The following is a 16,642-nucleotide window of genomic DNA, read 5'->3' as shown; positions in this document are numbered from 1 at the left end:
ATGTGGACTCTGCATCTTGTCTGTACGGGATAGAGCGTTTCCCCCTCACGCGCGTGGGTTTTCTCTGGGTGCTCCGGTTTCCTCCCACATGTAAACACTCATTAATTGGTCGATAACAGCTTGGGCATCGCGTGGCTGCCTTCTTCTTGTCTGTGGATCTGACACTTAAAAGAGTAAATGGATTGTTAAGTCATGTTGCCTGTTAAGAAACATGGGTTGGAGATCACACATCATTGGAAGGGATTTTGGCCAAAGGTTAGCAGTAACTACGAAGGGAAGGACCAAATATACATGCGCCACGGAGATGGAGCAATGAAATCAGCTCATGTGCAGGCACTAGGTGGCTTGTTATATTGCAGGACCATGAATATGCAGTGGATAAATGATAGGGGATGAAAATAAATGCATGTAACATGATTTGCAAAATGTTCCCACTCACTGGTGGAGAAATAAGGACTCTGCAAGTGCATCATTGGCACTGCATACAGTATTACGTGAAAATTACATGCAAAAAAACTGGCACATGATCATGCTGTAGTATGAACAGACATGCCAATTCATTGTGTAACCGTGACAGTTTGCACCACTCTCATTAAAAGGAAATTCTGCTCTGCTAATTATAATTCTGGAGTAATCAACCTGATGGTCATGAAATAACATGTAAATATATTGTGTGTACAAAACATCGCTCAATGTATTTGTAAGTTAATGTTTCAAACACACTAATGATATGCACAAGTAATGAAGCAATCGTTACTGAAGCACAGTTTAACTGGGATGACCATGTTCTTCACATTGTCCGACTTCAGGCTTCCAAAACAACTTAATCGATATTCTCAACTAACCAGTGGCCGAAGAAATGTCAGTGGTCACAGAAAGGGGGATAAAAATACACATTGAGAGCACGCGCGAAGAAATATCAAGAGTTGGCTGCTGTTTTACACAGTGTGTATTTTTTAGGGAGGGGGGTGTTTTGTAACTAACAAAGCTTAATGTAACGCATAAGTTTTGGAAAAAGCCTCAGTGCATTGGCAGTGGTGACCTGTGCCACATACTCCACCGATACACCCTTTACCCTCGCCACGTACTCGCAGGACACCACAATATTGCTGGGTTCATTTCTTATCTGCAAAAGATGAAAGTGACAGTACAGTCGCAATGCGTCATTCATTCATTTATATATATAAAAGGGAAATGTGTGATTATGTGTGTTTGTAAAAAATGTTTAGCGTACTTCACGACATGCAACAAACTTGAAATTTGCCATGTGGGTACTGTCCAGACAGTACACCATACAAAAATTATAAAAATAGACTTTGGTATTTTTTTGGGGGTGGGGGGGACACAATAATGCATATATTTTGCACGGCAAGTGAGCTGTGAGGTCAAATCTGTCATGTGACCCGTATGCGAAAGCGTAACAGTGTGCCTGCTGATGTTACACGTGTATGTGTACCTATGGACACGCATGCGTGTGGGGGGAGCAGTAGTGTAGTGGTTAGCGCGCTGCGCTATGAACCCGGCGACCCGAGTTCGATTCCCGCTCACGGCCACCACCGGTGATGATTATTTGAACCGGTCCTGGGCCTCCCCTAGGTCGACTCAGCCTCAAACGAGTAACTGGTGTGGTGTGTGAACATCACCACTGGGGAGACATCACCACTGGGGAGACAAAGGCGGCCAGGCCTGGTGAATCCAAGTCCCAGGCGAAGCCGGGTAGTAAAGCCGTTTTATATAGCACACTAAATTTTTCCACAACCCTCATTAAAATGAAAGCGCTTGCCATTTCCATTGTGAACGGAAGTGTTTTTGCTGATATACCTGTTTGATAGGCCCAAGGGCCGGGGAGTCTGTCTCCAGCACCAGGTACTCCAGAGGCAACTGCTTCACGAGTTTCTCCTTCTTGAGAGAAACAAAACTCACGTTAGCTCCAGATAGATGGGCAGCTCATTATATCGATTAATATTATACAGTGCCTTGTCAATCCCCTGCCGGATGAGGGTCTGTCCACATCATGTCGGTCATGAGGGTTGTTTGACCACACTTTAGCTCAATGCGGAGCTCCAAATGGGAAATGTATTCAACAAAACATAATCAATTCTAGATTTGAAGCTTTCGTGACTGCAAGGATTCATACTCTTTGGGTTTTTTCGGTAAAGTCACGTAGGTAAAAAATAAAATAAATGAAAACTAAATTAAATCGTTACGGTTTCACCTGAAGACGGAAGCTTGTGTTGCCTCCGAAACGTCGTGATTTAATTTAGTTGTTTTCATTTATTTTATTTTAATTTTTACCTACGTGACTTTACCGAAAAAAAACAAAGAGTATAAAACATAATCAGTTTCTGTTGCTTTATGGCATGAGAAACACATACTAGCCTGGGTTTGCAATAACAAATTAGATAATTATCTCAGATTATTTTAATTAAATGTATGCCTTGGCTGAGTAACTTTGCATTTACCAAAAATGTGTTTTTTCTATGCTGTGGCCATTAGACTTCACTTACCGTACTGCGATGTATGTGGTGTTTACAGTCTTATCCTGATTATAACTGTGAGTCGACTCCATCATACGGCGTATTTAAACCTAAAATGTATGCACTGCCTCCTGAACGCATTTATTTAGCAAAACGTAAATTATAATGTAGTGTTAACCTGTTCGTGAGTAGGATTCGGTTTTTTTTTGGATGAAAACATTTCTATCCCTCCTGTTAAATTTCCAAATGACCATTATTCACGATACTAATTTGAATTAAAAGGTGAAATGGAATGACAAATAATATCTTTATCAGAGAAACTCAATTGTTTACTTTTTCTTCTCACAATTATATCCTGCTTGTAGTTTAGACATTCCGTTAAACTTAGTACATTTGGAGCTCTCACAGTGAGCACATCCATCGCCTTATGTTACAGAAGAGTCTGCAGAAGGAGACATCAAATTGTTTTTGACACCTCAAGAAACCCCCTTATTCACATCAGGGAGCAAACCCTTCCCACCTGCTCTGCTACAGAGTATTCTTTATTGCTTGGAAGTGAAACAAATATTTAAAATGTTCATAACTGGCAATTTAACAAAATTCAGTGAAAACACAATTGTAAAAACAGTTTTTTTTGTGTACAGGAATTCAACTATTTTAGTGTACCAGGTAAAGCCCACTGAGCTATTAGCTCGTCTTCAAAGATGTCCTGGCCACACATAATAACTCACCGATGTTGCTTACATCACACGCGGGAATGTATAGCAGTAGCCAAATGATCTAAATGCATGTTTCTAAATATGGAGGGAAAAACTGGAGGAACTTATATATATACATATAAAACAAAAATCCACATTACCACAGGAAAAGAATATGCAAACTCCAAATATACAGGCATCGTCAGGGTCAGAATCAAAGCCAAGACCCGTGTACCAGGCAAGGGATACAGTTTAGAAACTATTTTGATTGCCGGCAGCTGAAACCTGAATTCAAACCCAGTATCTCAGCAGTGCCAGCTCCGTGTCTGACCTCTGAGTCAGCCGACCGCCTGTTTGGAAAATCCACTTCAACAAACCTGTTCACTGCGGACGATGGAAGGCGGAATGGAGAAGAAGTATCCAGCCTGAACGCCCTCCATTGCCACAGAAGGCCTCCCATCAAAGGCATGCAGCAACACATTCTGGGCTCCTGGATCATGTGAGCAAAGCACAGACAGTCCCGGCGATTAACCGATACTTAACCACTCTATACAAGATTTCTGACCGGGTGACTCCGCAATAGAGCGGCTTGCGATCGAAAGGTTACGAGTCCAAATCCGGGTTGGGGATTGACACAGTCCACCAAACCTCCAAGGTTGATAAAATTAGTGCCACTTCATGGGGAAGTAAACAGCTGATGTCATATGGGTAGACTAGATCTCATCATAGGAATGTGGAATTTCCACCATTGGCTAAGGACTTTAAACAGGAGATGAACACTGTCTCAATGCGCATTTCAGCAATAAATAATTGTGACCTGTACAATATTTAACAGGCATTTAATCATATGAAAATAACATAGGCAATGCAAAAATAAGTTACTGATGACTATTGCAATAAGGTAATATATAAAGGGGCCAAGTTACATTTGGAACTTTCTCTCAATGTAAGGATACTCAACTGGGCAGTTATCTTTTAAAGTAATTTGAACATTCCTTTAAAAAGTGTGTTATCTATAAGTTTATTCTTTGTATCTCAATTTGAATGTCACTTGTTATTTCCGAACCTTGCTCTTTGAGAAGTTGAATAGTTGGTCTACCAGCGGACCTCGAGTGCACATTCCTGCAGACCAAACACCACCATGCAAGATCCTACATCAGTTGAATCAAACCAAGCAAGCACAACATCATCGTGTTCTCCAGCTGATTGGGTGCTCACGCAACCATGTGCATTTAAGTCAAATCTAGCAATTTTTTTTGGAATAAGGGCACTATGCAGACTCTGGAGCGATTCCAGGTGTGCATTAAGGATCCTGTATCAATCTACTATATTTAATAGCCGGCCAATTGTCTCGTGACATTTTATTTTGGTGATTTCGAAAAGTTTTTTGGTTTGGCCATGTTTGTTTGTTGTAGTACAGAGTTAGACTGATGGCTTCAATCTAAGTTGTCTTGTGGTTGTTGTTGTTTGACTTGCATCCCACTGGGATATTTGCACAGGGTTGGTGTACGGTACTTTTCTGCAATATTTTGCTGTCTCTTCTTGGATTTTCTGTTTGCACATAGTTACTTTAAGATGTTTTCTTGTTCATGTTTTTATTTTTGTTTGTTGCGGTTGCACCCGATTCAAGAGCCGAATGGCTCACAGGGCTATACCTAATAAATGAACTTTGAACTTTGACATGATTCCACGTATATAAAGGATCCTGCATTAATTTTCTATGTGTGATATCCAGTAATACCCCGATCTACGCCCTCCCGTGTTACGTACTTTTGTTATAACGTACTCAACTGAGTGATACCCAATCCGTGTTTACGTACGTTGGTACCTCGGCGGCATAATGTACTCGAGATTTACGAACTTTACCATGAACACCCAAATGGTTTACGCTGCACAGTGACAATCATCCACCAGATGGCTCCCAAGCGCAGTTAATTTGATGTCTACACGTACTCTCTTAAGTTTTCACCCACATACTACATTTATGGCGACTATGTACATATAAGTGTAAAAATGTGTATATGATAAACTAATAATACATATAGTATAATATACAAGGTAATATATCTTAATATATCAATAATACACTTATTTTTCACACTGATGGTCGTACAGTAGAGGCAGTCCAATATTTATGAACGCACCGACTTACAAACACCCGTGCTTACGAACCAGCTTCCATGAAATACAAAAAATAAGTAACGTTTAAAAAACTTATTTTTTAAACACGCTTTAATGAAATGTGCCCTACTAGCAATAGAATAACTCCACGACTCCAGGAAGTAGCCCGAAGCTTGCCATAACGTAAGGGGCCGTGCCCATTTACAGCCAACGTCAGTTGAGCGTGGACAATTAGAGCCAAGCCGAAACATAACATCTAAAGAAGAATATTTTAAAATGTTTTTTTTTAATGATAGAATATAGTATTGTCATCAGTATAACATAAGTATACCAAGTTTGCAGTCGATACCACATTGGGAAGTGGGTAAAAATTTAGTTAGAAGATTTGAGGACACAACAACAGAGTTAATCAAAAGCGTGTAAAAGAAAAAATACTTAAAACGCGACCTGCCAATTGCAAACTGAACTATTTTAAGAGGAGCGATCCTCCGCGAGATGTAACGAGTGGACCTAGCGCTGGGAGTGTTTGTGTGCACGCGTGGACAAAGGCGGCCGGGAGGTGGTGCTGCCCATCCATCCTCTCGTGTACCGTTCCGGCCTTCATAGGTGCTCGCTAACAGCACTTGCCCTACAGCCTGTTAAGGCTACACAGGGGATCTTTGTCTTTGTGTGGGGAGCAGTGGCGTAGCGGTCAGCGCGCTGCGCTACGAAAGCGGTGACCCGAGTTCGATTCTTGCTCACGGACAACACCAGTGCCTTCGTGTGTAAACATCACCACTGGGGACACAAAGGCGGCCGGGCGTGGTGTTGGCCACCACCCCCTCGTGTGCTGAACCAGCCTTCATAAGTGTCACTCACAGCACTTGCCCCTTTAGTCTGTTAAGGCTACACGGGGGGATCGTTGTTGTTGGTCGTCTGTGTGTGTGTGTGTGCATGCCCCGTGTGTGTGCAATTGTGGTGAATCATTGTCCCACTTCGACTACAAACTAGCAGCAGGACTGTGTTATTTTTTCTGTTACTTTATTTTGCTTAATTTACTGAAGTATTTTTTTTACAGTGTTACTGCAAATGTACAATATCTCGTCTCAATGATGAATTTGACAATGCTCCCTTTTTGGTGACCCATATTGAGACATCGAGTGGACTCTCCGAAACCCATTTGGCAACCGAGCGTGCCCTAAAAGAAGTTGGCAACACTTGGCCGCATTCGATGTGGGCCATGTGGGCTTGGGTAGAGAGGGGAGAGAGAGGGTTTTGTTGGTCGTTGCCAAGACACTCACAGGGGCAGGTCGAGCCGTAGGGCGAGCGCCACCTGGCGAGAGAGCACCTCCCTCTGGCCCTGCTTGTCCTGCTCCGTCTTGGCCACACGGGGGCTGAAGTCCAGCCCCACCTGCAAGCAACGCAAGAGCCCCCTCTGGTGGTTCGCGCACAACTCGGGCAACGTGGACATTTATAAAGGTTGAGGATTCTTAAAAGACTCAACGAAGTGAATGGAAGCAGGGCAGCAGCAAGGGAGGAGGGGGTGGGGTGGGGGGAAACTAGATTCGAAGCTTTCGTGACTGCAGGAATTACTCTTTGGTTCTTTCGGTAAAGTCACCGAGAAAATTTTATCAAATAATAGAATACGACGTTTCGGTTGCAACACAAGCAACCATCATCAGGTAAGAATGAATAAAACGCAGACACGGGAACAGCATAGGCAGACACATGCAGAGAGAGACACACACAAGGACACACATGCAGAGAGAGACACATTGTGTGTGTTGCAAAGCAAGCAACCATCATCAGGTAAGAATGAATGATAAAATACAGACACGGACCAGCATAGGCAGACATGCAGAGAGAGACACACACAATGTCTCTCAGCATAGGCAGACATGCAGAGAGAGACACACACAATGTGTCTCTCTCTGCATGTCTGCCTATGCTGGTCCCGTGTCTGTGTTTATCATTCATTCTTACCTGATGATGGTTGCTTGTTTGCAACCGAAACGTCATATTCTATTATTATTTGATTTTCTACGTGACAGTTTTCCCTGGGCCTCAGATCTGAGGGGATCCACAAAAATGGCCAAGCGGGGGCTTCAGAAAAAGCCCAAAGAACTTCACACGGAGGACCTCATATGTGATTTTTCCCCAGTGTCCCAAAACACGTTTTGGTGGCCTTGCATGGAAGATAACATTTGCTGTTAATAATATCCACTCATAGTCGCTGGCTGTTTTGCCAGTTTTGTATAATTGACGTTGGCATTTCTTATTTTAAGAAATGCTCTTTTAAAAGTTACTCTTCCTTTGCGACGTTTCGCCTCCAACATTGGAGGCATCTTCAGGAAGTACTGCTTGTCAGAGCATTTCTCATTGATCGATCCATAAAAACCAACATCCATTAATGAATATTGTTCTGCGGATGAGACATACTTGATTGTGCTTCAACTAATTAGTTTGAAACACCAACATTTAAATGCCAGCAATGTGGAGACACACTCCCACAATCGTTGTAAGAAAATCCGCCAAAACGCAATGCATACAGGTATTCACAAACGCACAAGAATAAGTAAATACATTCAAACACTTAACCACTATGCTCTAGATATGACAATCACTGCAGTGTGTTGTCATGGTACAGTTAGACTGGAATATGCTGAATACACTATTGTGGATGTGTGAATCTTATGCGCAGGAGTTCCCTATCCACGGTATCGCACTCGATTATTGGTGCAAATAAATAGCAGTGATAACACCCATGACGAAGGTTAGACATGTCACAGTAGCTTGACCTTTGAGACATTCCATTGTCTCTGTCATAAGCTTTCACTGCCAGAGCTGCAATAAAAGGTGGCAATGTGCAGTTACATACGTCATAGCAAAGGGTGTGCAAACGATGCCATATATTTTATTGTTTTTAAATATCAGCGTGGTTGGTTTACAACTCAAATGTGTCATGGGAAGATATGCTACGTTGGCAACACTGTTTTTAAAGTAGGTCTTTGCCAGGAGGGTTTTCAGTGCTTCCAAGTATAATGTTTCATTATAATAAGATGAAAACTTTCCAATTACTATTGTTAGAAAAACTAAGACCCGTTTTGGTGGCCTTTGTAGTAATAGCCTTTTAGAAATTAAGCTGTAATTTCACAACTTTTCCTTCATTGATGGCCTTTAAAGTTTAACACCAGATGAGAGTCTGTTCCAATCAATCACCTCTTAATTAAGGGAAACCTTGCTCAGACCAAGTACCACTCTGTCCATGTCACATGTGATGAAAGGTCAATGGTATAATTGTACAAAAGTAAAAAAAAAATGCCCATGGGAACATTAAGCATAACACAAATATATTAACCTTTACATATAACTTAGCATTTCAGTAATATATATTTTAATTAGGTATATGGTATAGTTAAAATACTTTTTAAATGTAAAATATATACAATGTTATTCCATGTACAAGTGGCATTACGGTAGCAAGATTTCCCTTCTACGTGACTTTACCGAAAGAAGCAAGAAGATGAATCCCTGCAGTCACGAAAGCTTTAAATCGATACTTACAGAAAACTCAATTCCAGTACAGAACTCTCTGAGTAATAGCACAACGCACAGAATTGAGGGAAGCAATTGTGCAATTAGTGGAGTGACTCGAGTTCGATTCCTGGCCACAGCTAACATCGGTGGCAAGTTGGATCTGAACTGGTCCTGGGCTCCCCTTCACCAAGTTTTACTGACGAGTGTGGTGAAATCTTCCCGAAACAACTCTCACGATTGGTACAGTGTGGGAAGGCCTTCATCGAGCAGTCGATTGACAAAGGGCTGTACATTTTATTTCGTGGGAAGTGGTGAGCTTGGAAGTATGTATCAATAACCAATAGATATAGGTATCTCCATTATTTTTTATCCAGAAAGAAAATAAGGCAACTCAAAATAATACATTAACAATAATACATCTAAACAACAACGTGATGTGTCCGATACGTCCCAAAACAGTCATGTCGCACGCTGCTGTTTAATGGTCTTCCACACGGACAGCTTCATAAATTGTCGTGTAATAAAATACAAACTAGAGCATTCTAAATTTAGCCACCTTCTCGTGATAAGTGTAGCCTTGTCTAATGATGTATATTCCTCTATAATCCTTACCCATTACCTTTGATGACGTGTCAAGCCCTGACGCCTACTTAAAGGCCTAGTCTAACTTTCCAAAGTGCAGTACACAATAAAAGACACAACTTGTGCATTACCAGCTCTTAGCATTGTTTTCACATATTGGTTTTGGCTATGCTCGGCTTGCTGCACTACCCACACGTTATTTTAAAATGTATTCAAGGTAGCCTTTTACAGAATCAAATCTCCATTAACTTGTTTTCCTCCATTTTATATGCATAATTTTATGGACAAACCTCTTAGGACTGCATTTTTAGAATCCATTAGATTAGATAAAATGACAACGGTCATTTGTAATGTGGTCAGCCTTGTATTCTAACCTATTTAGTTACAATACAGATCTGCTAAGATGAATTAAATGCACATTACCAGGAAAGTCTACATATGTAATTCCAGCATTATCAATCCTATTGTTGTACTTTTTAATTCACGATCGCAACTTATTCACATCGGGAATAGTGTACATTGCTGTACTCCCTCATAATGGTGTCGAAAAAACAATTTGGCACGTTTCAAAACGTATTCACATCACAGGTGTTACCGTAAACTATTCCCCGCACACTGAAAACCACACGAAATGTGTGATCATTGAACAATGCGTCGTGTTTCCACCGACAGCTACACGAGTCCAATTCATGTGAGAGTGTTGCCACCGAGGCACGATTCTTAAAAAGCATAATTTGTCATAAAAAAGAAAAAAAGGCACAGACCTACCTCTCCCACAGCCATCAAGCGCTCGCACTGCTGCTCTATCACTGGCTGGGCAGACATCAGGTCCTAGCGGAGAAACAAAACAGTCATATCATTTCGATTTAAAGCTTTCGTGACTGCAGGGATTCATCTTCTTGGTTCTTTCGGTAAAGTCACGTAGAAATGTATTTATTTTTTTAATATATATATATATATATTTTTCCCTTCTACGTGACTTTACCAAAGAACCAAGAAGACAGTCATATCATCATAACCTCAAGCCTCGTGGCCATCGCACTTTTGACTGATCACACCTGCATTAACCATTATTGTAGGTTTCACAGGTCTATGTTTTCATAACTCCTTGTATTCCAAGTGTGTGTACATACGTATGTTGAATATCTTTTGCACCCTATGTAGCCAACCGTGCTAATCGAAGGTGTGGGGGAAGGGCAATAAACTGAATACAAAAAGCATTTCTAAAGAAATTTGTTTTTAATCTAGAGTGTGGTTCTCCACGGGTCAGGCCTGCAGTTTGAGAAATTATTCTCTTGAGTTTTCATCACGCACTGCTGTGGACATCGCCTTTGCCCGTCCAATGCTGGATGAAAGTCTACCCACGGCCTTTCAAGAGATGCCCTCAGATGTGCGTGGTGAAAGCTCAAGAGAAGAAATGCTTAACACGCAGCCCAACCGGGAACTACACTCAATTATTGAAATATTTGTGGAGTCTACACCAGCGCTTTTAAGGCTTCTTCATTGTTGGCAATGGATGTTCTGTTTGCACTCAGTCACATATTAACTTTAAGATGATTTGTGGTCATGTTTTTGTTTTTTGTTTGGTGCGGTTGCACCCGATTCAAGAGCCGAATGGCTCACAGGGCTATACCTAATAAATGAACTTGAACTTGATAAGTGGTGAGCAGCATCAGAATAAAACTCCAGCAAGCCTAAACTATGGCTCGATTAACCAGTGTCTACAAATGCCCATAGCCTGTAGCCTATTGGCCCAAGGAATGCGGTAAAGTTAGCAGGCACGTGCGAAATGGCCCATAAAATGTGCATAGACATCCGGTAAAATATATTCTTTATCTGGGAATGTTGCCGAATAAACTACAGGCTAGTTAAATATAAATATGAAATGACTGTCTATCAGTTTTATACTTTCTCCCTGAAGGAAGCCCTCTGCCACAATACCATGAACAAACTCGCTTGTGAAGTACACTAACATGATTTCCAGACAGTTTATTTAGATTGTGTGCTCGGCTGTATCACGTGATAGTCAAACGAGTTATTTCCTCCTCGGTACTCATCTGTTTACAGCCATGAGCTAGTGATTAGAAATTCCACATTCCTACAAAGGAGACGTATTTCTCGCATCACATGACAATAAGTCACAAAAGTACAAATGTAGTTTTAACTTTTAAAGTTTGTAGAGTTACCGGATTTCAACATGCTATAAAAATAGAGTGATGCGCATCAATGAAATTTTAAAAATAAGACAACTTTAAAGGGAAGAAGGACGGCATGGGTATGCTGAATTCCAGTGCAACAGGGAGCATTGTAACAATTTGTCAGCGGCTGCGTTTTTTTTCGTGACGCAAAGGTACAAAGGTATTTTTTTACCGCCCTTTGTCAATCCACTGCTGGATTAAGGCATCCCCACGTCTTTCGCTCATGGGGACTGCTTGTCCACACTTCACCATGCTGGTCAATGCAAAGTTAGTGTTTCGGAGACTCGCTACCGGTTTAGATATCACTCAGTAGCTGATGTTAGTGGTGGACTGGATTCGAAATCAGTTCACCAAATTTTAATTTCCACTTTGATAAGCCACTTCCTCGAGCTATCATTTGTGGCCAGGTCGCGCTTCTGAAGCTCAGCGGGCCTTACCTGCTAAAACAAAAAGTTAAGTTTAGTATTTATAGCGCAGCTCGCTATAACCACCGCTCTCCCCACCCGGTACAAAGGTTAACGTCCGTTAATGTGAGCCGGGTGTGGCTGTGGACTGCGAGACCCCTGTGGGTACCTCCAGGGTGGCGCTGCGTGGTTGGCAGGGAGATCCCTGCACCGGGTGAACGCCCAGGCAGGGCAACACAAAACCAGGGAACCTGCAACACACCACACACCACGGCCATTATGGTATTGCCCTCTTGGTAATACCAACAAGGCCGAGTCTGCTGATTCGGTTTCAGTTTCATTTATTACGTATAACCCTGTGAGCCATGCGGCTCTTGACTCGGGTGCAACCGCAACAAAAGAAAAACATGAACAAGAAACATCTTAAAGTGACTATACGCAACAGAAAAAATCCTGGATGAGACAAGGAAGGTCGAAACCGCTCCAGAGTTTGCTTGCTTACACAAATGCTGCTTGATAAGATTGGTCTGGAAAGCCAAAAGGCCGGTGGACTAAATCATAGTTTTAATTATATGTGGAGACAACAGAAGGGTCTCCACTTGATGATATTGTCATGTACATGTGCAAGTCTTTTTGTGAATGCGCTGTGGATGATGCGCCTCTCCATGCTGTTCAGGTTGATTGACCATACATCACCATGCTGGTCGGTGAAGGTGAGGCGTGCGCATACGTGGGAGCATAGTACAGTACAACATTAGATTACGCTCCAATGTCTTGTGGTGTCCATAATGTAGCCTCACAGCCTTTTACACCTGCTGTATGCATGGTGGTCAGCCATCCAATCATTGTCAAGGCTCAAACCACTTGGATTCCGAGATCGGGCGATGCATGAACATTTCTGATTCCTCTTAAAGCGTTCCATATCAGAGTATATCTTGTAACACAGCATGTCATATAACGTGCATTCAATGACGGTCAGATTTGTCACTCATACTCACTCTATATGGCGACTGCTTGTTGCGTTCATGATTGTAACAGTGCTCGACTTTGGTACATCCACGTAAATGATGTATCACTGTTACTGTTGCTACCAACGGAGAAAGTTGTTTGCTAGCCACATTGCACAGCGTCAAATGATTGAAATGATTCAGTGCTAACATACATGGGCTGCAGCCAGGACTGTCGCAATGGGGTGTGACGATGTGCTTCTGAGCAACGTGCTTGTGACCTTTTGGCATTCAAAATTGCAACGTGATTTTTTACTGGCAATACAAAATTCCTTTTTACCATGAAAACTGTATAATACAACATGATATAAGTTGGGTGACGTAATCAAGTGTGAGCAGTATACTTTATCAATAGCTTGGGGAGGCCTTCATAGAGCAGTAGACTGATCATGGCTGATGATTATATTATGAATTTTGTTTAAATCAGACACCACCAAATTCTTACCACAAAATATAACACCATACTACTATTCTTATTGTTTAATCAATTTGATACTGCCAAAATGTGCAATAGATACCACACTACCATTTAGCCAGACACGTTAGACAACAACGCATGTATATTGGATGCCGATTACATGATAGCAGAGGTGGGACAAAGTCATTGTTATGCAAGTCCAAGTCGAGTCTGAAGTCATCAAATTCATGACTCGAGTCTGACTCGAGTCCAAGTCACATGACTTGAGTCCACACCTCAGAGGTGGGACAAAGTCATTGTTATGCAAGTCCAGTCGAGTCTGAAGTCATCAAATTCATGACTCGAGTCTGACTCGAGTCCAAGTCACATGACTCGAGTCACACTCTGCATGATAGTATGTTAAAAAAAGCCATCACATGCACACACACACACAGACACACTCGTGTAATGTTTTTGCCTCTCTCGATTGCACCACGTACCGTTCGGACAACTCCAAGATCCTTGCAAACTCTCCATGGTGCTCGCAACAGACACAAGTGCCACCAGCCCTGCCTGGACACCCAGGTGTCAATACGAGATTTTGTCACATGGCAGAACATCCAGAACATAGGAGTTCTGATCCAAGAAGAGAACTTCCTTCAGCTTTAATAGTCATGTACACGGCAAACTGAATACAGCTGTAATGGCTGGTGGACTTTTAATAATTAAGGGCTGTTTGCGCTTGTACCTTGTAACTGGACGTGTAATGTATTGTTTGGCAAGCCCATTTCTCCACATTCCCGGCATACAAGCATTATCAGTCAAGCGATGTTTACACAGATGCCTAGCAACGTAGACCTCGCTGCAAAACGCGACATTCCAGGAATCGTTAGGGATTGTATCTTGACATTTCAGGATTGCTTTTTCATCCCGCAGACACAAGCGGTCTTTTGATCTATGCTTTATTACTTGGGGTTATGTCTCGTAAGGGATATGGCTTTAACGATGCATGCTCACTCAACCTACCTTCTTTGCTTTCTCGATTACTTCTGCGATGTCCTGTTTCAACAAACACACACAGTTGGCAAATACACAGATAATAAATTGCATTAATAACACGCAATTCATCCGCACAATAGAGACAATTATATTCCCGGACAACAAACAAAATAACAAAAAAATTACGGCATGACTCGTAACCAAGAAAACCTGCAGCCATTCTCGATCCCACCAAGAAATTTCAGTCATGGCGAGTTGTGTGTTTTTTATTTACCATATTCCACACTGGAAGATGTTCTCCTTATATTCCACAAGGTGGCGGCCACAACCAAAATGGCACGAAAATCCCAAACCCCTTCCCACCCCCAAAACCCGTTGCCTTGAGTGACTGGCTCCCGAAGGCCACTCAACAAATTGTGTGGCCTTCTTGCAGCTCAATGCACAATTCAATGTCCAAGGCAGACCTGCCACATCTCGTTCCCAACGCAACGAGACAAATATCGTGCTCGTTTCACACCAAAATTGCCCGTGCTGACGCTTGTTTGCGTACACCCTGTCTGGGTTTACACTCAGTAGGGAAGAGAAAGAATTCATATTTAAATCAAAGTGTATTTACTCGTATGGTGAAGAACTTTTTACAGATATTTTTTCTGATTATAGCCGTCTGTAATTAAATGGAATCCATCATACGTAATTTGTAACTTACTGTATTTACAGAGTACAGCATTGTAAATGTGTTCATTGCTTCCAGATGCATTTTTTTCAAAAATCGTATAACGGCCATGTACATTTTATCTGTCTGATAGATTTTACACATTTTAAACGAAAAATTACGATTAATTCCAATAAGTGAATTGGAACCCTGGTAAATGAATTGGGTTCATGCTATTTTTATTTTACCACGTAAGGCCCACTGAGCTATACAGCTCTTTTTCAGAAGCGACCTGGCCACAAATGATAGCTCAACGAAGTGGCTTATCATCAGTGGACAATTATAGCAGCCAAATACTCTAAACGCATGTTTCTAAATGTGGAGGGAAATCCGGAGGACCCGGAGAAAAATCCACGCGACTACAAGGAGAACATGCAAACTACAAATATACAGGCGTCAGGATCGGGATTGACTCCACAACCTCCTGTATACCAGGCACTGGAGTTAACATTTCACCACCGTGGCGCTACACATGACCGCTTCCATTCAATTATAGTCAATTATTATCAGGAAACTATTCTAAAACAAATGATCGTATATTACGCCGGTGGTATCTGTTAAAGAGAAACAATTCTATACTGGATACCGATACATTACTCAACCTGTAGGATTTTTTTTTAATTCAACTAAGCTTCACCAACTGCACTAACCAGAAAAGTGAAGTATGGTCCAACAACACTCAAAGACTGACAATGTGCTGACATGCCTTCACCCAGCAGTGGATTAACAAAGGGCTGTAAAATATTACTTTGAAGAAATGACAATGGACAGAAAACAGAACGTATCATACATTTTCTTTCAACATGGTGCATTGTACACTCTCGTGACACAATCATCGATGTAGCGCAGGGGTGATTCAGATTCGTAATTTGTTTTTATTCCATAAAAACGCAATATTTCAAGAGCAGCAATGCACATGAATACGAGTCACGAAGCAGTCCTCAGAGAGGCTCATGCTGCTCCATGGCCGTAATTTGCCGGCCGCTATGTAGCAAATTTGGTGGGGCGGCGTGCAACCCGGCATCGGATGGGTGGGTGCATAATGTTCTATTACTCGGCAGAGCCATTTCTCCATTTTCTTATGGGAACCCCGGTGCTTCCCGTTGTTGCCTCGTGCGTTTTGGGGGTAGAGTCCCAACACTGAGCTCCGTGCCACTCCGGGAGGGGGGACCACATGCGCTTGTGGCGCAATGGCAGCGTGATCGTCCACGATGCAGACGTGTGGCTCGGAGTGTGACCCCAGATAACCGGCGCTCCCCCCCCCCATCCTTGAAGTTTCGTAAACATCCACCTCCTCTTTCCACTTCATAAATAGCAACCGGGCAATTTAGCAATTGAGTGACGTGGAAGCATATATATATATTTTTTTATCTTTTGCGCCAAACCATGTGGATAGTACAAGGGAAAAAATCGTGCGGAACTGAAATAATTTATTCTCATGGATCAGCCGTCATGAACGAACCTACTTGCTCGGCTGTATTTTGTGTCACTTTCGAATGAAAATTGTGTGCGTTCACAGGCCTCTTCAAAT

General features: G+C 42.0%; 1 protein-coding gene across 1 annotated transcript; it reads right to left on the bottom strand.

Moving 5' to 3' along the window:
- Nucleotides 1-979: 979 nt before the first annotated feature.
- Nucleotides 980-16,378, bottom strand: LOC121852104 (putative deoxyribonuclease TATDN3). The gene is given in 11 exon segments (XM_042346206.1): nt 980-1,126; nt 1,822-1,899; nt 3,553-3,665; nt 4,242-4,297; nt 6,577-6,686; nt 10,163-10,225; nt 12,166-12,247; nt 13,901-13,946; nt 13,949-13,973; nt 14,427-14,459; nt 16,028-16,378. Coding segments are annotated over 11 exon segments (1,104 nt in total).
- Between the last annotated feature and the right edge of the window lie 264 nt (nt 16,379-16,642).

The sequence above is a fragment of the Callorhinchus milii genome, unplaced genomic scaffold (assembly GCF_018977255.1).
Source record: "Callorhinchus milii isolate IMCB2004 unplaced genomic scaffold, IMCB_Cmil_1.0 Scaffold414, whole genome shotgun sequence".
NCBI classification, from domain to species: Eukaryota; Metazoa; Chordata; class Chondrichthyes; order Chimaeriformes; family Callorhinchidae; genus Callorhinchus; species Callorhinchus milii.
Note: the sequence above shows the minus strand (reverse complement) of the source record. Positions and strands in the feature narration are given on the sequence as shown.